The following is a 24,024-nucleotide window of genomic DNA, read 5'->3' as shown; positions in this document are numbered from 1 at the left end:
TGTAAAATAAAAGGTAAATGTATTTAATTGTTTTATTGTCAATATTTACACTTCATTAATAAAAAGCAGAAAATAGGTGATTACTGCCAAATTATTTTCCATGTCATTCATAATAAAATATTCTTATTACATTTATAGAAATTATAATTTGATATACACTTTTGTTTAATAATGATGTATAGTAGAGAAGCCCAAGCGGTGATTTTGCAATCAATAACATAAGGGGAGCAACCTTGTGAAGTACCCACCATACCTAAGCCCTGTATATAGGGTCAAACATTTATAGTTTAGGGCAGATTAGATAAGTAAAAAAAATAGATTGCTAGAATAAATTCTCAACCATGGTTGATTTTGCCGATTTGCACTACACGCGGCAAAATCGTTAATAAAAATCACACTTCGAGCCACTTTCCTTAAAAAATTGTTTTTTAACCAAAAATCCTCCACAAAATTTTCAGGTTAATAGTCAGTACGACACGGACACCAGGATGAAGCGTCCGTATAATATTCTGACACGCTTGAGTGTTTCGAGGTCACTATTTTTGTTTTCATTTAGAAAAAACGTCCATTTACTATGGTCGCGACAAAATTGTCAGTCTTCTGGAGCTGCTAGCGAGTTCACTAAACACCCCTTATTACCTGACGCGCTAGAATATTTCCTACCCCTTATTACGGCCACTTCCATCATGAAAACTGGCAGATTAAAAAGAGTGACAGAGAGTTTTTTACCAGTTCTTGCCCGCTCTAAGCCCTTGACTTGCGAATTGGTAGTAAATGATAATTTAGAATCAAGTTAATATCTGTTGACGTTCATAAGTGTACTTGGTTACCTATATGAATAGTTTAAGTTTATTATTTTCACTCTATCAGTAAGACGCGGGATGCATACGCATTATATCTGACGCGATAGACTATCTTTTCTCACCAGCGAAAGGGAATACTTTATTTATTTTGTTTTTAGCATTCAACCGTCACTATTCAATAGGACCAACTCTGACAACACCCGAGTAAAACACTATTTACATTCTTGGGCTCCCCTTCTATTATTTGTCTATAATGAATTATTTATATAATATAATTTATCATCACTGTAACTAAGTGGTCATATTTTAAATGTTCTATACATTAATTACTATTGTTATTATTACATCCAATCAGCTTGTCTCTCAATGACCGCCTGTTCCAAATGCGCCATTTTGATCCTTCTCTTACTATTCTAAACTTTTCTATCCTGGCTATCCTTCTTGTGTCATCCACCCTAAATTACTAATTATATATGCCACAGCAACTAAATAGCCAAATTATATAGTGTGTGGTTCTTTCTGAGCCAGCTGTTTTTTTCCTAGATAGGTTTTGTTTATTGACCCAGGACTGGCAGATGAAATGAAACATAGTTAAGATTGTCAAGAGCTTGCTTTAGCAATGAATTGTTCTTGTTCTCAGTCACCATGTTTTGCAATTTTTCCATATATTCCTCTATATTGCTTTCTGTAGCACCTTCTGGCCCACCTTGAAAATGACGATAAAAATTAAATTTGTGCAACTGTTTAAGATCTGATTAAGATGGGGAAACAAAACTATTTATAGAAATTTGAAGCATAGCATGTTTAACATGTTTCTAATACATTATTTAAAAATACACTTGAGTAGAGCTAGGATGAGTCTTAAAAAGTTTTTTGACAGAGATCTTTAGAACTGCAAAGTATTAAAAAGTTTCTGAGTTACCATTCTATAGTCATCAACTTTACTGATCCTGTTGTTAAAGGTAATAAATAAAGTGATCACCAATCCAGGTCTTCTACATTCTGTTTCCTAAGAAATGAAATTTGGGGCCTTTGGATTCAATACATTTGTGTTACAATTATTAAATCAAGAACCTGATAGAGGTAAAATAGTGGACTGCAAAGCTTGCACCAAGGCAGCGACTAGTGCTTTGCGATGTCCAACCAGCGCAGCTGTACGCTCCGCCGCTGCTGCGGTTTCTGCTCGAAGCCGAGCTGTCGCCGCGCTCACTTCTTCAGCGTGGCGTTGCAAAGTTGCATTCTTGAAAACCGTTAATGTTGCGTGATAAAGAAATGTTTAAATTATAGTTATAAGAGTCGTTCTGTAATATAATTTTAGCTTTACATAATTCAAGTGTGTAAAATGAGTATGTTGTATTACCTGTTGTTCATAATCTGAATTGGCCTTTCTTAGCTGTCTTAACTCTGACTCCCTTAATTTGTTGTGCTGGAGAAACTGTTCGGTAAATATTGGTATATCTGTATCACCAAGATCCTCTCCCTGTGATTTAAAAATTATATTATTTGCCGGAAACCCAGGCCCTAGTAACCTGACACGGTCAGCATAACATCTTCCTGTGTTTTTTGCATTATAAACCAGGTCACAGGGGCCTAATAAATATCTGTGATAATTCACCTCATAATTCTAAATGTGTGATTCTTTGATTGTCAGATTTTATACAGTCAAATGTTTATGGAGATTGTGTCTAACTTTGAATCACAAGTTTACCATAATAAATGCGCTAATTATTGTTTATTTTATATACTATCAGTTTCCATGCCATACTCAAAGTTATTCCGCATTTAGAAAATATGCCCTAGAATAACATAGTATAAGCATATTATGTTACAGATTTTAAAATTATTCTCAACCTTTTAGATATCTTAAGTTTCTTTAAATTAAAAACTTTGAGGCCCGTATTCCAATTGTTATCTGAAGTCACAATCACTGGATAATCAATCACTGTCTGAACGCAAAATTCAAATAAAAAATTTGACAGCGTTTAAAAACAGATTAAAAGTTACAGTGATGTTCTAGAAAACGTACTTAAGAGTATTAAGATACTTACTAATGCTGGTGTCACACAAGGTCTTGTTCTGGGCGGTGTAGCTAGGCGAGTTGTATTGTTTGTAGAGGCTGAGGTGGTATTTGTTACCGGCACTGTTTGATCAATTGGTGCATTACCTGTATTAAATAGCATATTATTAGAAAGTGTCTTCACAATTTGTATTTAGGCATAAAATAAACAAAAATTTAAAGATAAATTATATAACTCTGGGACCATAGGAAAGAACTATGCCTAAAAAGAGTTGGTACAGAAAGTAGCTAGTAATTCTTATACATCAATCTTTACGTTTTATATTTCATTCTCACCTGAAACATTATTTTCATTTGATTGGATCTGTTTTAACTTCTTTGTTGAACTATTAGGATCCTTTTGTTCCATTTGCTGTCTTCGAAACTCTTTATATGAGTCTGTTTTTTTATATTCAGTCCACTCTTTCATATACCTTAACAGAAAGATAAAAATCGAAGAAATATGTATATTTTATTTTTTAAATAAGAATAATTTTGAATGACATATTAGAATTAAACATGTAAGTAACTTATATTGTATGATATATAAAAATGTATAATTAATTAAAATAAGTTAATGTAGCATAACTATTCACTCAGTTCTAGAACCGCATTAATGATTTTATAGCAAAAGTTAAAATATAAAATGACATAACTAAAAAATCTTACAGGTACCTTTCTTTATCATGATCTGCAGCATCTAAATATTGTTGCTTTGCCTCTACAGGTAACTTACTCCATTCGCTTGCCAATTTTTTTGTTAATTCTGCAAAGCCAAGCTCTGGCTGTTCTGCTCTAAGTTGTTCACGACGCTCATTTGAAAACCGGACATATCCTATAAGGATTTTTAAAAGAATTAAAAAAAAATTGGACATTTTACTATATTTACATTGCTGCAAACAGCACTCTATTTTTTTAAAGCATTCAAAGTAAGATACATGATACAAAGGTCTATCGACAATATTTTAACCAAGAATATATTCCAGAAATTACTTCCCACCACTTAAATTCTTCAAGTCTTTCAGTATCCTCCATTCATCTTTTAATATCCTAATTCTAAATTGATTTTATTACATGTGTTTGTTGCATCAAATCAAATTATAGTATATAAAGTACTTAAGATATTTACCAGTTAGAGGTTGTCGAGGGGCAGTAACATCACGAAGAACTTTTGGTTTACGTTTTTTGGGTTTCTTTACTTTGCCTTCCTTGCTTACAGAATTTGAAGTGGAATCGATCTCACTAATATTATTAGCAGCTGATGGTGTAGGTAGTATATTTGTTTCAGGCTTTTGATTCTCTGGAATAACTGAGCTTTCTACAGATTGTTTTTCTTGATTATTTTCGTCTATGTTAGATGCGTCTATCTCCATAGTTTAATATTTCTATGCTATAAACACAATCTCAGATATGTTTATTAAGTTTACCTATACACTTTACACACAGAGTTGTAAATTAATAACAGTTTAAATCACTAAACTCTTAAGTTTTAACCAGAAAATACAGTAATGTAATAAATAGGTATAAAGATTTTATGGGCTGGGGTACAATTCGAATCGGCAATGAAAATAATCAAGAGTATATAAACAATTCGTGTATTAATAATTATTATACAGTATATACACCACTCACCACAGTCCACAGGTAGATTAAATACTTGAGACAAAACCACTTTTCGACAGGCGTGACCCGTGACGTTATTAACACAGAAGTCACCATTAAAAATAAAATGAAGTGAAGTCACGACAAAGCTTGAGCTAATATCATTCCTATACAATGTCGTTTAGGGTAACTGCCTCACGACTATCTAAATCGAATAGTGATTTTGTAGCTAAGCCCCAAGTAGAGGCTAGAGATAACAATACTAACGACATGAGTGATATCATTATTATACCAAAGTATATAATTGTCTACCTTATGGATAAAATCATAAATGAACAAGCATTACAATAATAAAAAATGGAATCTCACGAACGAAAAGGAGCTAAAGCATAGATCCCGTATATATATAGTAAGAGTGGTCACCTCACACCTAGTTCATATGACTCTGAGGGTTCTATTAAAACTAAGTCTCATTTCTCAATCTCTTCCTTAACGTTTTATTAATTATATGAATGAGTAGATCTAATTCAATCCCAAATACTATTTAACCGTTTTGTTTAATGGTCGTATACTTATATACGAAATACTATTTTCTATCTTATAAATGATTTCTTTTTGCTTATGATATCATTGTTCTTACTGAAAATACTACGTTCTGTTCTTAGATTCTGCTGCTTTTATCCAAAGCATACTGGTTCTTCACATAAATATGCAAACGTAAGACGTATATATGATGTGACAGACGTAATTTTGCTTTTTCATCTCATTTATGTAATGGACCAAAGTAACTGACTAATCCAATTATTAGACTTTATTATAATTTGTGATTATAATAATGTTATTTAGTTTCTTTTAAGTGTTATTTTTAGTGAAATAAGATTTTTATAACATTTACAGTTGCCAATCAATATCAAATTGGAATATTAAAAATATCAATGTCCCGCGGTTTCAACCGCGTAGATACCGATCTCGTAGTGGTCTACTAAGTCGGACTATTTTTGTAAACAAAAAAGATTTATTTAACTTAGTTTGCTTAGTTTTTAATTACTTTCTTTCAGATTGTTAGATACTGTATTGTTAGATACACTTACATTTATTATCTAATCAATATACCGATTTTACTTTACAGCTAGTATAATAAAAATCATACATTTTTAAATTCATTTCAATACATTTATGTAGAATATCCGACAATAGTAAATTTAAAAATACTCTACAGCTTTTGACAAAATCTTGATTCCAAGTAGGTAAAGATGGAATTTCTTAGTCAGCCCATGAATTTGTAGCTTAATTATTATAAATTGTTAAAAAAATGCAAATCATTCTTTTATAATATTAGAGAAGAGATTTATTTGTAAAACTTCCTTATACAAAAAATTTGACGTAGTTTTGTTGCAGCAAAATAATTTCATGTTTTGGAGTTCCGACTCGGGATAGGCCAACATACTCGATAATTGCCCATGGGTAAAGCATTCTGTTAGTACATTTTTATTGATTATTTTTTTACATTTTGAGTTATATTAATGGGTTTTTTTTAGGGAACCCTATTTTTTGAAAATGTATATTAGCCAATATAATATAGCCTATGTCAGTTAGTAAAGATGCAGCTTTCTCATGGTGAAATAATTTTTGGAATAGGTTTAGGTTTGTGTGAAAACTTTACAAACATACACACAAAAACACTAATGTTTCCTCGTTATAATATAAGTATAGATAGATACGCGTACACGATAGCGCAATGTCCTTTGAATATTTTTCTAAGCTAAAGTCAATGTAAACCACAGAATACTTATTACTCTTAAAATAGTTCAATCAAAAACGAAAGTGACAAGTATATTACTCATATGCAATATCTAATCTGTGAGTGAAGAAATAATAATATAATCACAATAAGAAAATTATAAACTCAAGAGGGAAGTAATTTTAGGAGGTTTTCTTTTCGATTTACGAATAATAAGGCATGAAACTAAAACCGTTATAACTGGATGTTATCCACCTATAATTTATCGTTACATGTTTAAATAATTCTATCATACAACCTAACAATACCTAGTAACTAAAATTCTAATTGTTATGAAGAGAAAAAATTTATGAAATTAGAAAAAGAATCATGGTAAGGTTCTGATTTATATTTTCAATTTCTTACACGATGCTAAATACTTAAACTACTTCGAGCTTTCAAGACTTAACATTTTATAATGATATTTTTTTTCAGAGTAATTTTGAAAGTACAGAGGCCCTTGCCTCCTTGGAGATGGTTATGTTAGAGTTTAATGCACCTACTACAAATAATTTTAGAAAAAGAGAAATTGAGTTAATGCTTGAAAGTTTTTTTAATAATAGAGAATCATGGAAACATTGTTTGTTATTTTTACAAAAATGTCAGAACCAATATGTGCTTATGCTCATATTAAATACTCTTGAGGTAAGCTAATCACAATGCTGTGAAACACAAACACACAAAACTAGACTAGTCTATCTAACACTTTAAAAATAAAATAATTTACCATGGAACTGATTTAAGTAAAATGCAAACTAACTAGTAGCAAAAGCATTCCTCATCAGAAACAGAAAGATCTAAACTTTTCAATCAATAGAAAACTTTTCTGTTTAAACAATATACTACAATAAATTTGAAAATTCCTTCGAGGTTAAGTTAACAAATTAAAGTTAACTTTTTTATAAACTTTCAGAATATTATAAACAGACAGTGGTATTATTTAAGTGATGATGAAAAAGTTGAAATTAGGATGACATTGTTGTATGAACTGACAGCTAAGCATGACAAGATGTTGTACTATATACGAAATAAATTAGCTGCCCTAATTGTTGCTATAGCCAGAAATGATTGGCCGCATCTTTATCCAGACTTTTTCAACAATATTGTGGAGGTAATGAAGAAATATTTTAGCATTTTATGTATTTAATGTTGCCTATTAACAGGTTCAGGTCATGATAGCATATTTAGTTTGGTCCTTAACATGCAACCTCTAATATGTTTTTCTATTGACAGCTTCTGAAATATGATGGCCAAAGATGTATAGTTGGTTTGGTGTTAGCTCAAACAGCTAGTGAAGAATTAGGTGCTGCTAGAGATACCGGTGTATTACTTCCATCCGCACGGCGAAGTCAATTAGAGAGGTTAATGCTTAAGGGAATGCCTCAAATGCTTGCAGCACTTAATAGTAAGATACATTATATTTCATGTAACAGGTATTGGAATAAAATATAGACTAGAGAGAAAATAAGCAAAAAGTAAAAGTATAATTTATTAAACACTTTATATTTCTAATTATATTACCATTGTTCTAGATATTCTGGAAAAAAATGCTGAAAAGGAAGGTCAGTCCAATCCACCTCCTTCTCCAACTTCTGGCATGCCACAGACTTCAGCTCTACCAGATTTACTTGCTAATGCCCATGATGTACAATCAAATGAAAAGTCAGTGTATTTATATATATTATCAAAGGAGATTTGACTGACTTAGTAGAATTAGTTAGTTTACAAAAATGTATTTTGTAAATTAGAATAATTATAATGTATATTGCATCATTATTCATTCACAATCTCTTTTCAAACCTAATTTGATCAATGAAAAAAAAATAAAAGCATGGATAACATTTCTATAAAGTAAAATATTAATGGAAACAGCTGTGCTGTATGTTTTTTACAAATAGTTTGCAGTGCTTTTTCAATTTAATAAAGTTTATGATTTTTTTGCTTCTAGGAATATGAACATGGAGATAGTAGTAAAGTGTCTCACTACATTACAGCATTTATTCTCCTGGCTTCCGCTATCATCTCATGTGCCACCATCTCTAGTCACAACTGTTTTCTACTGGGGAAGTACAGCCACCCAGTCTCAGGTATACTTCCAAATTTAATTTATAAATTAAGTTATTTATTGTTAAACAAGTTTTAAAAGACAAATATCTGGGAAAATAGACTTTGAAACTATATTACATCAGCTTCACCTGTAAAAACTGCATCACAGTGTGTTTTTGAATCGGTGATATTTTTTAAAAACAATTTTTTTTCTTATTTTTTTAATATCTTTTGCTGTGGCCAACGTAGATAATATAAAACGGTTATCTTGGCTGTATAGTGTATTTATTGATCATAGAGTGGAGTCTCAAAAAGAACCGGCATGTCGGTTTTGTTAAAAAACTTTTTTTAAATGGAATCTTGCTGTTGGCCTGAAGGGCTTTTACAGTTCAGCTCGGGCTGCTTTGACGAGCGTAGCTCGGCCGTAAGATAATTTAGCACTGCTGCGACTTCAAATCCCTCGACGGTCCTCGACCCGACCCTTATTATTAAACTCTTACAATAGCTATGTAGATATAATGTAGAACGTGTGTATGTTTTATTAAGAGTGTAGAGGCAGCGTTAGCGGGCCTGGGTGGGGTGTGTGAGTTGCTGTACAGGCGATACGCGCCGCCATCTTCCGCGGCAACTGCTTTACGTTTACACCACTGCGCGTTACGCCTTTTGCGTCATCTCACGCACAATCCACACAACATGCAGAGAATGCATCACGAGTAAGGCAGAAATAAAGTATACCTACTAAATATATTCTACAACATTTTGAACTCTTTATTGTTATTGTTGGTAAAAAATTCAACTTATAAAAACAACTTCTCCTTCATGTTATAGAAAGCATGTTGTCACGTTAAAATAAAACAATCATAGCAATTTTGAGATAGTTAATTGTATTTACTTCTAATTAAACGGTATTTTTTCAGTGTAACGTGTCAGTGAAAAATTATTATAATTAGTTGTAACTAGTAAACCGTGTATGTTCAAGTAATAAGCCCCAAGCATTCGCCGCACTGTCATTACATAGTGTCGTATAACCAAGAAGAGATCTTATTTTCGCTTCTCGGCGTACCAATAATAGTTTTTTTTAATATTATGCCAATAGTTTTGACTTTATGAACAATAATAGTTTCGTTGTCCTAAAAGCGAAATACAACAGATTCAAAATTATCTGTCGCACCCATTATTAGATCACGGGACTCGGGTCACATTTAAATGTTGCTAAAATGTCATGTTTTTAAGCATCTTCAAACAGAAGGAGAAAATGAGGTTTTTTTGAATCATTTTTTGGTAAAAAATCTCAATGTATTATAAGTATTTTAATAAATAATTCAATGTTGGTCCATTTCAGATATTTAAATAAGTTGTCGGAATTCTTAAAGTTATTTGTCTCGTTGCATTTCAAGAGACTTGAAGCGGAACCTGAATTTGACGCCATAGAGTTCTTGTCATATTTGTTCCAGTTTACATTCCAGGTTTGTATTAAAGCCTATTAAACGATAAGCGAAGTCTCCGGGATTCAGATTATATCAAGAACTAAAATATTAATATTTGATTTTTAGAAATTACTGAGACAACAATGTCGATACTGATTTAAATATTGTCTAAATTTTGCTATTGTCGAATGACATATTATTGAAATGTATGTATAAATTTATTTTATTTATACTTTGTTACCATAATATACATAATTATTCAAACAGAAAACAACAAGTAAGTAGGTTACATAAGTTATTAGGCAACAAGCGATTTCTTCCAGGCAACCCTAATATGGAAGAATAAAAAAAAGAATTTAGTCGTGTCAAATTAGAGTATTTTAGATTGAAATTGTTCTGTGTCTACAGATTTGTTTTTCTTCAGGCATATGAGATACTGCGAAATTAAAATATTAAGGCAATACGTAAAGTAAAGCTAAAAATAATACTGTACTTCGATTAACTTCCTTTACAGGTGCCGACGTGTGAAACGTTTATAAGCTGTTTGGATATATGGCTACAATTTATTGATGTGTTAAAACCTGAAGATACTGCCAAGTAAGTATTATACTTCCTTTTAACACTAATACGATATAATCTAGCAACAATATTGTTTGTATGTATTCACTAAATACGTAAATAAATAAATAAATTTATAAAAAAAAACTATGCCAAATAGATAGAAATAGGTCGAAGCTTTCGGAAACTTTGTTAAAGACCATATTGTGTCTAAGAGTAATTTTTATTTTTGTTATTAAAAATCTAATACTAGTCATTTAAAATGTCCAGTAGGGGGCGCTGCTTCCAGGGAAACGGAGAAAAGGCTAGGCTTTTTTGGACCTGGATCACGAATGTCAGTGCTAAATATTACGAATCTCGAATCTTTTGTGTTTTACAAAGAACGCCTTAACAAAAACACACTAAGCGCAAGGCAGCGTTCAAGTATTTCGTAACGAATTTGGGGAGGGTCCTCTTGTAAAACGATTACGATGCGGGGTGGGGATTGTATTACGCGTTATTGATAATATTATTTTCGACTTTCCAGTACTTTACACCACATAATGGTAAGTTTTAGGTATAAAGAGCCACTGGGGGTGGTCACGAAACGTTTTATTATTGTTTTACGGTGTGTTTGTAGTGCCCTATGATAAATTTAAAACTAAATTTTTAATTTCAGTGAGCGGACGGACGTGGCGAAACTTGTTGTATATAGTTAATTCTGTTGAGTCGTGCGCCGGCTCAGGTAGCGCGCAAGCGAGATCGCATGTTATTGCCTTTATATTCGCACGCGACTACCTGAGCCGACCCGCGGCGACCAGACCGCTTTCGCACTCCGTATTTGATAGATATAAATCCGAGTGCACAATATATAACGTCTCGATTTTCCGCATTTGGAGTGTGCTGAGTGATTGCGTGGGGAGGTGTCTGTGGTATGTTGTGATGAGTGCTTAAGTTAGGTGAATGGTGTGTGTTTGTGGTATTGTCTGGGTCACACAGTATGAAGGCCGGCTTAATGCGGTCTATCGATACGGTCACCTGTTTACCATGTACCAAGATTTTGAAAACCTTGTCACCTCGTTGGATGACTTTGTGGGGACCAGAGTATGCTGGCTTCAAAGCACCACCAACAGTGCAGTCCCTGAGAAACACGTGAGAAGACGTTTGCTTTTGTGCCTGGCTGTTGGTGATGGTTGAAGGTTCCGAACCATGTTCCTAAGCCTAGAAGGCGTCATCTGGAAGGCGCATAGGCTGGCCGTATACAAGTTCGGCAGCTGAAGCCCGTACGTCTTCTTTATAGGCGCTGCGGATACCCATCAGCACTAGTGGAAGAGATTCCACCCAGTTGTTGTTTGTATGGCAAGTTATCGCAGCTTTAAATTGGCGGTGAAATCTCTCCACCAGTCCATTGCAAGCTGGATGGTACGCCGTGGTGGTAAATAGGGCGGATTCAAACTGCCCCCCTCTATCTGTAACGATATCCGTGGGACACCCAAAACGAGCGAACCAGCCACTCAGCAGGGCCTTTGCCACTGACTCGGCAGTTTTATCTGCTAGTGGTATTGCCTCAGGCCATTGCGTGAAGCGATCGACGGCGGTGAGACAATATTGGAAACCTTGACACAATGGCAAAGGTCCCACGAGGTCAATGTGGATGAAAGCGAACCTTGACTGGGGTAATTTTTAGGTGCCTAATGGAGCGGACACGTGTCGTGTGATCTTGGATCATTGGCAAGATAAGCAGGATCGAACCCACTCACGACAGTCCTTCCTAACGCCTGGCCAGACGTAGCGGTCCGAAACGAGTTTCGCAGTTGCCTTGGTGCCTGGATGACTGAAGGTGCAAGCTTGCGAATATTGCAGTACGCAACTCCTTGGGCACATACGGTCTTGGGGTTGAGGAGCTGATGTAATAATACAACTGACTACTTGACCCAGGTATACTTACCTGCTTCAGGTGCAGAGAAGTGTCTCTAGCCAGTAGTTGTTTCAGCTCCGGTCCTCGAGTTGAGCGGCGGCGATCCTTTCAGCGTGCACAGGTTGAGCAATCTCCTCAACACGTGAAAGTGTGTCCGCCACGACATTGTTCTTCCCCGAGATGTGCCATATATCGGTGGTAAATTGTGAGTCTAAATGTCTGAACTGCCGGGGAGAACAATTGTCTTTACGAGAGTGAAAAGCAAACGTGATAGGCTTGTGGTCCGTGTAAATGACGAAATCACGAGCCTCCAACATGTGACGGAAATATTTCACACTCTCATAAACGGCGAGCAACTCTAGGTCGTAAGGAGAATACTTAACCTGTGCAGGGCTCAACTTACGTGAAAAGAAAGCGAGAGGCTCCCATGCTCCCTCGGTCAGCTGCTGAAAGACAGATCCCATGGCCTTGTCTGACGCGTCCGTGACCAACGCCAACTTTGCGTTGCAATCAGGATGCGCCAGCATTGCTGCTTGACACAAGCTGTCCTTGCACTTCTGGAATGCCAGATGCTCCTGTGGAGAGAAGTCCACGGGATGCGAACCATTTACCGATCCAGTTAGCAGGGCGTTTAACGGTGCTTTGTGAGTGGCTGCCTCGGGAATAAACCTTCGGTAAAAGTTTAGCATCCCGAGGAACCTTCGTAGTTCCCTAACAGTTTTGGGTGCAGGGAAGTTGTGAATGGCCTTGACCTTAGAAGGTAGGGGCCGTGTTCCCTTGGCTGAAATGTTGTAGCCTAAAAAGTTTACCTCCGGCACACCAAAGACGCACTTAGTGCTGTTGATGACCATACCATATTCCTTCAGTCTAGTGAAAAGCTGACGCAGGTGGGTCTCGTGGGTCTTCTGGTCTTTCGAGAAGACCAGAAAATCATCTAAATACGAATAGGTGAAATCCAAACCTCTGAGCATCTCATCCACGAAGCGCTGGAACGTCTGACCGGCATTTCGAAGTCCGAACGTCATGTACGGGAATTCGAAAAGACCGAACGGCGTGGTGATGGCGGTCTTCGGGATATCATCCGGATGTACAGGAATCTGGTTATACGCCTTGCCCAGGTCGATCTGGGAGAAGACGGTACAGCCAGACAGGCTGTGCGCGAAGTCCTGGATGTGCCGGATGGGGTAAGAGTCCGGAATCTGGAGTCCGGGCGTTCAGCATTCTGTAGTCTCCACAAGGGCGCCAACCGTCATCCTTCTTCGGCGCGAGGTGGAGAGGTGAGGACCAGGGTGACTCTGATGGTCTACAGGTGCCAGCTTGCAACATGGCCTCGAACTCAGCCTTGGCAATTTTTAAGTCGGGGCCAACCTACGGGGTGAACCTGATACTGGTGGCCCAGGTGTGGTGCGGATGTGGTGGACTGTATTGTGTTTGGGAGTGCGGTGTGACCATGAGGACGAGTGATGTCGGGAAATTCGCGTAGTATGTGTGTGTATGCGGAATTACCGAGACTTACTTTTACAGATGAAATGTCATCAGAACGACGAGCGGGCGAAGCCGGGGTGGTGAGGCTAGTGTTATTATCGATGAGGCGTTTGTTCCTGCAATCAACAATTAAATTAAAATAGCACAGAAAATCCACGCCTATTATCGCCTTAGTAACGTCGGCTACAATAAATTGCCAAGTGAAGTCGCGGCGTAAGCCTAGGTTTAGCGAAACATTTATGGAACCATGTTTTTATTGTAGTTCCGTTAGCCGCACACAACTCGCGTTAACCGTCGCGCTATTGCTGATCTGGGATAGACATGTTTCATGGCGGGGGGTCAAGAATCTCCAAAAATTTCGTGACGTAAATGAACGCTCCCCAACCCGAAAAGCGTTGTTTTGACGGAAATCAAATCTACATATTTTTGATAATTTCAATTTTACAGGTACTGGGAGGCTCTTCAGGCGCTTGTAATCGGTATTCTAAACAAGATACAGTTCCAGCATAATAAAGCGCAATTACAGCACCTCGACAATGACGTTTGTGATGACGATGTAAGACCTACAGATGATTTTTTCAATTGAGATCCAATAAGTTTTTACATTCCGGTGTCTTAGGGGAGCTTCTAATTAATGAAGTGAGGTCGACGACACTATAGTGAAAGTGGGATGCGAGGTTTAGCGCCGGATTAATTAATCGTTTTTTATGTCGTAAAACATCTATTTCTAGAGCAGAATCGAAATTGGGAATAAGCTGGTCTCAGATAGTATTTTTTTCACATTACACAGGTTTTTTTATTCTAATGAAATTGGAATTTAATAATAATATTTTTAAGTTTCAATGATTTCAGTTATATTTAATTTATTATTTAGAATTTTATATTTAACTACGCTGTAAATTTTGCAATTTTTTTTTGTATTTATTGATTGACATAAAAATTTTCTTGCAGGGTGAAACTGAATGGCAGACATTTTTAAAACACTGCATCGAATGCATTGCTCGAGTGGCCGATTTAGCGTCGTTGGAAGTGTTCACAGCTGTGGTAAGCATTTTGATTAAAAACAAAAAGGTAACTTTTTGTCTTATTACAAAAAAACGACACAGCAACAAGCAGCAGCAGCAAGAAACAAAATGTAAATTAAAAACATTACATTATTATTTTCGTTTAAGTGTGTTTTTATATTTATTGAAATAAATATTATATCATATTGAATGAAATTCCTGTTGTTTTGCTGTCTGTTTATGTTGAATGTTTTTGCGTATTATTAAAGACGTAACTGAAAAAAGGTTTTGTTTAAAATAAAGATGTATTACACGTATTATAGATGGAGCGTTGGCAAGGCTTAGCAGGCGTACACGCACGTCTAGTGGGCCGTGGCGCGGGAGCCGCAGCCGCGGGAAACGCGCCCGACGCAGATCGAATGCTAGCGGCACTTCTTGACTTGGCTACTCTCACAAGGTTACTGGGAAGGTTGGCACCGGCTCTGTTGAATGGTAAGCAAAGTGTTGATATAGCTGTGTTCCTATTATATAGGAAAATTTGTTATGCGTAATGGGTAGAAGCGTCTACACAGATAAGGGAAAAAGAAAATAGATAATGTCAAATATTTTGGCTTTAAGTGATCAATATATGGAAAAAATACATTATTCCAAATTTAATAAACTCGCTACCACCAACTCTTCTTACTAATATAACAATAAATTTAAATTAAAAAATATAACATAAATCAATTTATAAATTATGCATATCAAAAATTATGCTAACCAGACTTTATCGTCATTTAATACATATTCGAATAATAACTCACCTGTATTCGAATGAGAATTCTCGACAAGAACAGGTTTCTTGCATCGGATTTCTATGGCGCGTAAATGTTTCAATTGGTTTATGACGTTTTACGTGCAATTTTAATGGTTTGATTGTTATAGTTTATATCTCACTGGCCTTAGTATATATTGTTACGAAGACGGGTCGACTGCAATGTTTCTAGATTTTTCCACTAGTTAGAGAACTTTTCAGCAGGCTGTAATATGATTTCTGACCGTTTCAGGAGAGGGTCAATCACATATTAGATAATTGTAATTTCCATAATGTTACCCTAGTTTTCAGGAGACCCGTTTTCAGGCGATTTCAGGCCTAGGTATAACCCTTTGATGAAGGAATATTCTAGACCAAACTTTCTAGGTGTGAGACAAGGACGAAATGATACGAGAGAGAGAGAGAGAAGATCAGAACTTTCTCGAAATTAGACTGAGCACTCTAGAACGCCGTACGACAAGGACGGAACAACGTGCGAAAGAGACAAAGAGTGCGGACGTTCTAGAATTGTGCAATCGCTACTCAGTAGCAAGCCCGTCTAGAGAGATCTCGAATATTGTTATCATTCCCAGGGATATATAAGCGAGCCGAAACGCGACTAGTGACCTTTAGTTTTGAATGCGATAACAAGAGAGGAACACCGAAGCGATAAAGTGCGAGTAAAGTGATTACAAGTGATAAAGTGTGCATAAGTGAAGTAATTAGTGATTGTTTTGTGTGTGTAATTAGTGCATCTCTGCGATTAATTTGTGTTCATAAATTCCTCGTTGATTACCAAGAAATAAACCCTTGAAGAAATCTACGGCATTTTCTATCCGATCCCCTAGCTCGTAACAATATGTTAATGATTTTAATATGTTCCACGTCCTGGTGGACAGTGAGACTGTGTACAGTTTGTGTTTCCACCAACTTCCTTTTTTTTAAGATCATTTATACAATAAATAAATTCAATCGATAACTTCTGCCTATGTTAATTATATCACGTCCCACATAGTAATTGAGCAAAACTTTTTTTTAAAATTTAAAGTGCAAACAAAAGAGACGCCATACAGATTACTTGTATTAATTGCCTACAACTAAGTATTCCTATCGTTTTTTACATGAAAATGGTATAGGTTATGTGAGCCTATTCCTAAAAAATCTAATATATACTTTGTTCTATATCCATTACAATCTGTAATTTCTGCAACCCAACTATGTAAACACACTTTAAAAAATGAAAAATTTAGAAAAAACGGTGTCTATTACATTTTTATAAAGTCTTAGTATGTGTATAGAGGCGGAAAGCGAGGGGGGTGCTAACGCAGCTCGCGGTGCGGCCGGTGCAGCGCTAGTGGAACGCTGTGCGCACGCCTTGTCCGCCGCTGCACTCACGAGACCGCATCGGACCGCTGCGCACGCGCACGCACACGTCACTCTGTTAGTAACCACACCCCAATTTAGAATTTTGATGAACTGGTCCTTGATTAATACAAGTGCTTCACATTTAAGTTGAACTTCTAATGCATAAAAACGCGATTTTTTTAACATTATTGTTGACCAAGATTGCTATAAAGCATCGTTGACTTGTGTAAATAAGGTAATAAATATACGATTTAGAAGAAATTTTATACTTGCATTTTGTCCTTAAGGCATTATAATACAGTTACATATTGCAAATTTTATTGGAACGTGGAGTCTATTTTATGTTAGTTTTATAATTAAAACAGGGGTTGCAACCTCTGCCTCAGATCTTTTATATGTTCTTTTTAATCATGTCCTCTTTTAGATGAATTTGATTTGTTAAGTTAGAGTTTTATTATGATGTTTTCTATCGCTGTTTTAGCAAGTATTTCCACATATGGAAAGATCGTTTGGTGCACGTTGGAGATCGAGCGTACGACCTCGGGTTTGACAAGCTTTGACAAATTTAATACAAAAATTCTTTTCAAATTTATATTAAAAGTCATAATAAAATAGTCATATTATGGATATGTCATAGTCATATACTTATAATAGTATTGTGTACAGTCACGCAGAGATGTTCGCCTGTATGGGTGCGTGGTGCTGCTACGCGAGTGAATGCAACGTGCCCTTACATACAATGGAGGGACTGTTCGCCGTCGCTGTGCCTTTTCTCATACCACATGAAGTGCCGGTAAATATAACAAATAATATCATATACAGGCGACTTTCAGTTCTTTTACACCATTTTACGTAAAGTGTATAATCAAGATGGTCATTGGAGAATAACAATAAAGCCTTTTAATTTGTTTTGTTTAAAAAATATTATCATTAAGGGGCCGTTTACGTCAGCAGATTTACTGCAATTTCACTTGTGACGCCATCGCAGTGATAATAGCATCGATTCGAAGACCCCTAAATGTTCTGTTTTAATGTTTATTTTATATCCAGGAACCGCCATTGTTGTGTCACGCAGCGGCTCATCTCCTGCTAAGTTTATCAAAGAATGTAAAGTTTTCAAGAGATCCTATTACATTGTGTGGAGACCTTTATCATCATGCTGAAAGATCTTTACACTATCTAGAACCTAAGGTATCTATTTTTAAGTAATAAATAAATAAAAAATGTATATTAAAATGTAATTATCTTCGATTTGAAAATAATTTATTGTAGGTATTACTTCAGGTAACACTGAAAATGTTTAGAAAATGAAAAACGGATTAATGTAGAAAGTAGCTAGTACTTTTATTGTTTTTGGAAGTAATCTCTGTTCCTCTCTATATATACATCGTCGCATTCGAGGGAACCACAGAGAAAAGCAGTGCGCCCATTCTTCCCATTTTCTTATTCTCTTCTATGGCATTTTCGTACGCTTTCGCCGCATTTTTAAGGCTCGTTAATTTTATCTTTAGTTCTTTGGTATAAATGAAAGTCACAGGGCGCCAAGTCAGGAATGTCCGTCGGATGACTCATTATCTCGTCACCTGCCATAGTCATTATTCACCAGCCGAAGGTGTTTCTGGTCGTTGATTAAATTATGGGGGTTCCATCTGGTCCAAGACTTCCTGACGCCGAAATGTTCGTGTAATAATTTTTTGAACTTGACTCATACCAATGCCTAGGCTTGCTCGTATCTGCTGATAGGTCACTCTCTTATCGTCCTCTATCATGCGTCGCACAGCACTGATGTTATCTTCACTAGTCGCTGTGAAAGGACGTCCCTCACGTGGATCGTCATTGCGATTGCTTTCACTTGATCGACGTCCACGCTTCAACTCGTTAAACCAATTGTAAATAGTTGCACGAGATGGAGATTCATTAAAAAATGCTAATCGCAGCGTATCATATTTGTTGATGAGTAAGCCCACAACGAAAGTCATAATAAATCATTGATTGAAAATTTTCTCGCGTTAGGTTCATTTTCGGGTGTTACAAGAGTTATAGATTTGCCGCCAATTCACAAAAACAAATGACAAATGAATGCAATATACTACATTAGGTTACCAAAGAATTCTTATTGAAATTGAAAAAAGTTTTCATTAGGAATGTTTCTAACTGGCCCGTTCTAAACATTTTCAGTATTTCCCAAGTAAGAGTGATGTTTTTCAATTTGTTTTTCTAAAGTTGATATCATTGACATCGGTTAGTTTTATATTGTTTTAAATACACTTTAAGCCTTTAAGAATACTTTTCAAAAAAGCCTTAAAGAATTAAATGAGCCCAATTCAGTATATAGCAGGCAAATTAATCATAGTAACTTTTATTTATTAGTACTATATACATAAATCAGGTTTTATGTATATAGTACATTGTATTTAAATCATAAAACTGACTCTATTCTACTAATCATTCTGTTTGGTTAATATTTTTAGTATTTAAAATATTTTGTATACGTAGACGGCCGGTGTAGTGCGCGAGGCTCTAGTGTCAATGGCCTTATCTAGAGGCCCCAGTGTTGTGGGAGCGGGTGGCGATGCGGCAAGGGCTCTGATTTCGTCGTGGGCCGGGGCTCTAACAACCGCAGGGCCTAAGGTTGCGTTGCCTCCGCTTACTGAATTGCTGCTCGCGTTCGCTGATGCGCCTACTAATTCTAAAAAGGTATTTCTTGTTATTGTATTTTTGTATCTATAAAGCGTATGAATGAGTAATATTCTCATTTTTTCGTTAGGTTAGTAATATTACATGTAACTTACATTAAGTTAAGTGAAGTTTTCCAGTAATACTTGTGCAAAAACCCGTAAATAGCCATGAGGCTCTCACATATCTTGGAAGGCTCTGTGCCAACTAGGTATCGAATAATATATTTATTTTTATATATATTTCTAAATAACGTAGTAGATCAAATAGTTTTGTTTCCTACTTTGGACATGGTGACATACATATAAACATACTGCTAATTCCAATAAAAAAAATATATAATAAGTTTTATAATTTTACATTGACGTAACCGACCGGAGCATGGTTAACTCTATATCCAATACTTTTTTGACATTCAATAGTCATACTTAGCAAAAGGTCCTTGTATAAGTAGAAATGTATGAATAACTTTCGTTTCTAGATAATAGCGGAAAGCATGTGTTGGGCTGCGGAAAGTGCTCTCCGTATGTTATGTGAGCCGAGTTGGGCGGCTGCTGAATCGGAAATTACGGCGTTCTTCCTCGCATTGTTCACAGCCCTATTGCCACAACTTGGCCCCTTCGCATACAACGCTATTGAATTGTTCTTGCAAGTTGCGCAAAAGTAAGATTTTTTTAATTCCTAAAATTATCTAGCATATGCATGGAGAAGATGTATTTAGGTATCCTCTCCTAAAGTAGTATTTTTATGACTATAGGTATGTGCTGTCATTTTTTATTACTAATGGAATGTTGTACGCTATATGTACCAAATACCTAAGCCTTGGTGTAGTAATATTAAACTAATAACTGCTTAAAAAAACAAGTTCTGATTCGGTACCTTTGTTCATATTTCATTAGTATCTGACCTGGACAATGATTACTCAAAATGGTGCTTTATTTCTGCGTTCAGTTCCCATATTTTCCTTTATTTTTGTTAATTTTGGGCGTCTAGGGGTGAGATTCAACATTCAATGATCTGTATTATAATTGGTATCTCAATTTCGTTTTGACTGCTGTCAAATCGAGGTTCCTCATACAGATTTTTTGACAGTTTTTGAAACTAGATTTGTTTTAGAATTTTAATTGACGTCCTAGTCTTAGACCCGAGACTTAGCACTCATTATGACTCCTATGTCTTAAATGCATTTGATATACAGGAGTGATACTTAGCGCAAGGTCACTAAGACATCCCTTTTTGCTCATGATACTTTCCTTCGTATTAGTAAGTTTGTTGATCATACAGACATATATAATAATTAGTAGCGCAAACCAAATGTTTGCAATCGTCGCACAATTTAAGCCAAAGTGAGCCTTTTAGTTTTTGCTACACTCATAATTTGAATGCTTTTGCGTCGTCATAAAAGGTAATAATATATTATTAATGTGGTTTAGAGAATCTGGTGACAACGAAGGTAGCTTGGAGCGGCTGGTGGAATGCGTGCGGCTTGGCGTAGAGGCCGGTGGCAACGGTGTGCGCGTGCGTGGCGTGCTCGATCTTCTCCACTCGCACGTGTTGCCTCGTGCTACGTTGCACGCGCCGGAACTGGTTCGCGCTGCTCACAGGGCTCTTGCTAGGTATTGTTTATTTTCATAATTTGTTCAAATTATACATCAGAAATTTAAATATCCTGTTTATTAGGTTTAAATTACTCATAACCTGGTTTAAAGTTGTATTTTATTTTAATAATTATTTATACTTCAATATATTAAGAAATTTAATGAAGTTCAGTCCTACCCAAAACAAAGGTTTGACGCCACGTGCGTCACCACCAAGTCACAAGAGGTCAAGTTACAACCATTAGTTTTAGATTTTTGTATCAGTCTCCTGATAATTCGTTTTTTTTTTCAAAAGACTATGTATCAGCTTTCTGTGGCTGACGCACGCTGGCAACTTTGGCTCTAAGGCAAACAGGTTTCCTTGCGATGTTTTCCTTCACCGTTCGAACTAATGTTAAATGCGCACAAAGAAAGAAAATCCATTGGTGCACAGCTGGGGATCGAACCTACGACCTCAGGGATGACTGTCTCTCGCTGTAGCCACTATGCTATTTTCTTTCACCGAGTGTTAAATTCGCACAAAGGACTTTCCATTGGTTGCGCAGCCGGGGTTTGAACTTACTTCTTAGGCATGGGTGTCGCTCGTTGAAGCCACGAAGACACTATTTTAATTAACAAATAATAATGTTTTAATTTCAGTGTGCTAATATATCGTTGGCGATATTTCTTCCCTTCCAAATGCGAAGCAGAGGAAAGCGAGAGAAGGTTAACGGAGTTCCGTGGCGCACTCACGGCCTTTGGACGCGCATTGCTCTTGGCAGATATAGAGCTGGTACGTCACACGCTACGGACCCTTGATCTATTAGATACTAAGTGGAAGCTGTATCATAAGGTATGTGTACGGCACCTGGGTCAGTAGGGTTCTTTAAATACTAGAGGATATTATTTATTACTCACGTACAACGATAGAATAGATTTTTGCTAAATGATTAAATGCTATTAACGCTAGGATATATTATGTTTATAACGTTGAAGAGAGAGCCTACGTCTCCCTTTACTATCGGGGTAAATTCCCACAATTTAGATACCACACTTGTAAAACTAAGAAAGCCCGAGTGAGCTTTTGCTCACTCAGCCTTGGATCGTCTGTACGATATTACGATATTAATAACTTCAACGCCCTGTAATAACTAGCCTGTAATCATGAAAGCAATTACAATTACTAGGTATGCAATGTTAGTAAAGGTACATAAGTTCAAAATGCCTCTAAAACTACTGGAACAATTTCTAACGAAATGGTTAAACTTAAAATGTTTCGTAAGTTGTAATTTACCAATAACTGATAACCTTTTAAGGCGGTTAAAATAAAAGTATATTCGCAAAAAACTTTGAAATTTAATTTTTCTAGGCGATATTCCGTTCGGAATTCATGGGCGAGTTTTTGTCGGTACTACTGAGTGGTGTTTGTGAAGGCGGAGCGCGGGCGTTACTTCGAGACGAAGTATTAGCATGCGCACACGCAATGGCCACAGTTGACTTCCCGACATTCCGTACGGGCTTTCTTCCTCACTTTCTTACCACACTGCCGGATCTGGCACCAGAACACGTACAACATCTAGCAGACTTCCCACCAGATACGGTAAATATTTTGCATAATTAAGATATTCATCAATATCAGCGAAAGGAATTCAACACTAAGTGTAAAGGAGTGTGTTACGTTCTCCAAGACTTGGCTCCTGTCAAGTCTTCAGTAAAAGTCTGAAGAAGTCGATTGTGATTGGTTAACAGCATCTCTAGCACTAGTAAGGGCTTAAGACGAAATCATTTTTCGACAGGTGTGACCGACTAACTCTAAACGAACATGTATGGGAGAGACATTAGCTCACGTTCTGTCACGTGACCATTTTCTATAATTTCATTTGGCGTTAGTGCGTCACGCATGTCGAAAACTGATTTTGTCTTAAGCCCCAAGACGCGTTTACAGGTGACATGATACGTCATTATTACGTTGATCAAGTACATTTCTACTCTCGTCAGCAACTATTTAGCAACGAGTTTAAAATAGTCTAAATTGTTAGTAGTGCTGTAATTCCCTTTAAGAGTAACAATTTGATAAAAAAAAATTAAATACTTGGGTTTGTGGTGGGCTTATCAGCTACTTAAAATATTTATGGGACTTCTAATCACTGTGTTAAATATTCTTTACAGGATCTGCCGACATTCACACAGAACATTCTTCGTCTTATGAATGACGTGAACTGCTATCGTGCGTACAGAACACTTTCTTTGCCTTCTATGGACGCCTAAATGTCATCGAAAATTATCTCGAATTTTAACCGTTTTTAAGGTGTAGTTTTGGCACAATTTAGTTAAAATACATATGTATTTTGCATTTTATTTCACTATTAATTTTATTACAATGTTTTGGTGCTGTGATATGAACGTGTGGTTGGTGTGACTATTGTTAAATTTGTTAAAAATATTTTTTTAAGTATAACCATTTTCAAGCAATTAAAATTTTATATTTAAATATCTCATATGCTGCCATTGTTTTTAAGATAGAGGCAAATTAATTTTTTATAGGGTCTGATTAAAACTGGGTAAAACATGCTTTTTAAGGTATCGGCTAGTCAGTTCTTTGCAATATTAATAATGCTGGATAAATTTCCAGTATGTGGTGTCTGTTATACATGTTTTGTAAATAAATTATAATAATGCATTTATTAAGTGCAATAAATCTTTCTTACAACTACTAAGCATTACATGTAGTATAAAAATGTGTGGGACCAATTATTACTGCTTTTTAAGAAAAAGTTGAGGTTTAGCATTTAAAATAATGTTGATAGTAATATGTGTATCTTTTTGTGCAAAGAGATTTGATATACATATTATAAATATCGATAACTAGTAACGCAAAAATATAAATACTGCATAATATTGTGTAACAGGCTAAAATAGTTTTAAGATGCTATAAAATATATATGATTCATT

General features: G+C 35.9%; 2 protein-coding genes across 3 annotated transcripts; one reads left to right on the top strand and one right to left on the bottom strand.

Moving 5' to 3' along the window:
• Positions 1-24: 24 nt before the first annotated feature.
• On the bottom strand, positions 25-4,428 carry LOC123709970 (high mobility group protein 20A). The gene is made up of 7 exons (XM_045661613.1): positions 3,989-4,428; positions 3,535-3,694; positions 3,157-3,293; positions 2,852-2,967; positions 2,164-2,283; positions 1,878-2,043; positions 25-1,509 (listed from the first exon to the last, which is right to left on the bottom strand). Exons 1-7 carry the CDS (start codon positions 4,230-4,232, stop codon positions 1,358-1,360), a joined length of 1,095 nt encoding a protein of 364 aa, XP_045517569.1. The 5' UTR covers positions 4,233-4,428; the 3' UTR covers positions 25-1,357.
• A 1,888-nt stretch (positions 4,429-6,316) lies between these two features.
• Positions 6,317-24,010, top strand: LOC123710171 (exportin-6). Of its 2 annotated transcripts, none has more exons than XM_045661922.1 (21): positions 6,317-6,574; positions 6,677-6,886; positions 7,155-7,352; positions 7,475-7,646; positions 7,774-7,903; positions 8,190-8,328; positions 8,834-9,000; positions 9,630-9,753; positions 10,229-10,311; positions 14,102-14,210; positions 14,606-14,698; positions 14,982-15,150; positions 16,753-16,894; positions 17,486-17,612; positions 17,870-18,010; positions 19,316-19,516; positions 19,977-20,158; positions 20,929-21,111; positions 21,733-21,865; positions 22,442-22,672; positions 23,242-24,010. In XM_045661922.1, exons 1-21 carry the CDS (start codon positions 6,572-6,574, stop codon positions 23,338-23,340), a joined length of 3,036 nt encoding a protein of 1,011 aa, XP_045517878.1. In that variant the 5' UTR covers positions 6,317-6,571; the 3' UTR covers positions 23,341-24,010. The 2 variants fall into 2 exon arrangements, with proteins under 2 accessions (XP_045517878.1, XP_045517877.1); XM_045661921.1 differs by having other exon boundaries at positions 6,318-6,574; positions 21,733-21,925.
• The last annotated feature ends 14 nt before the right edge of the window (positions 24,011-24,024 follow it).

The sequence above is a fragment of the Pieris brassicae genome, chromosome 5 (assembly GCF_905147105.1).
Source record: "Pieris brassicae chromosome 5, ilPieBrab1.1, whole genome shotgun sequence".
In the NCBI taxonomy this organism is placed as follows: Eukaryota; Metazoa; Arthropoda; class Insecta; order Lepidoptera; family Pieridae; genus Pieris; species Pieris brassicae.
Note: the sequence above shows the minus strand (reverse complement) of the source record. Positions and strands in the feature narration are given on the sequence as shown.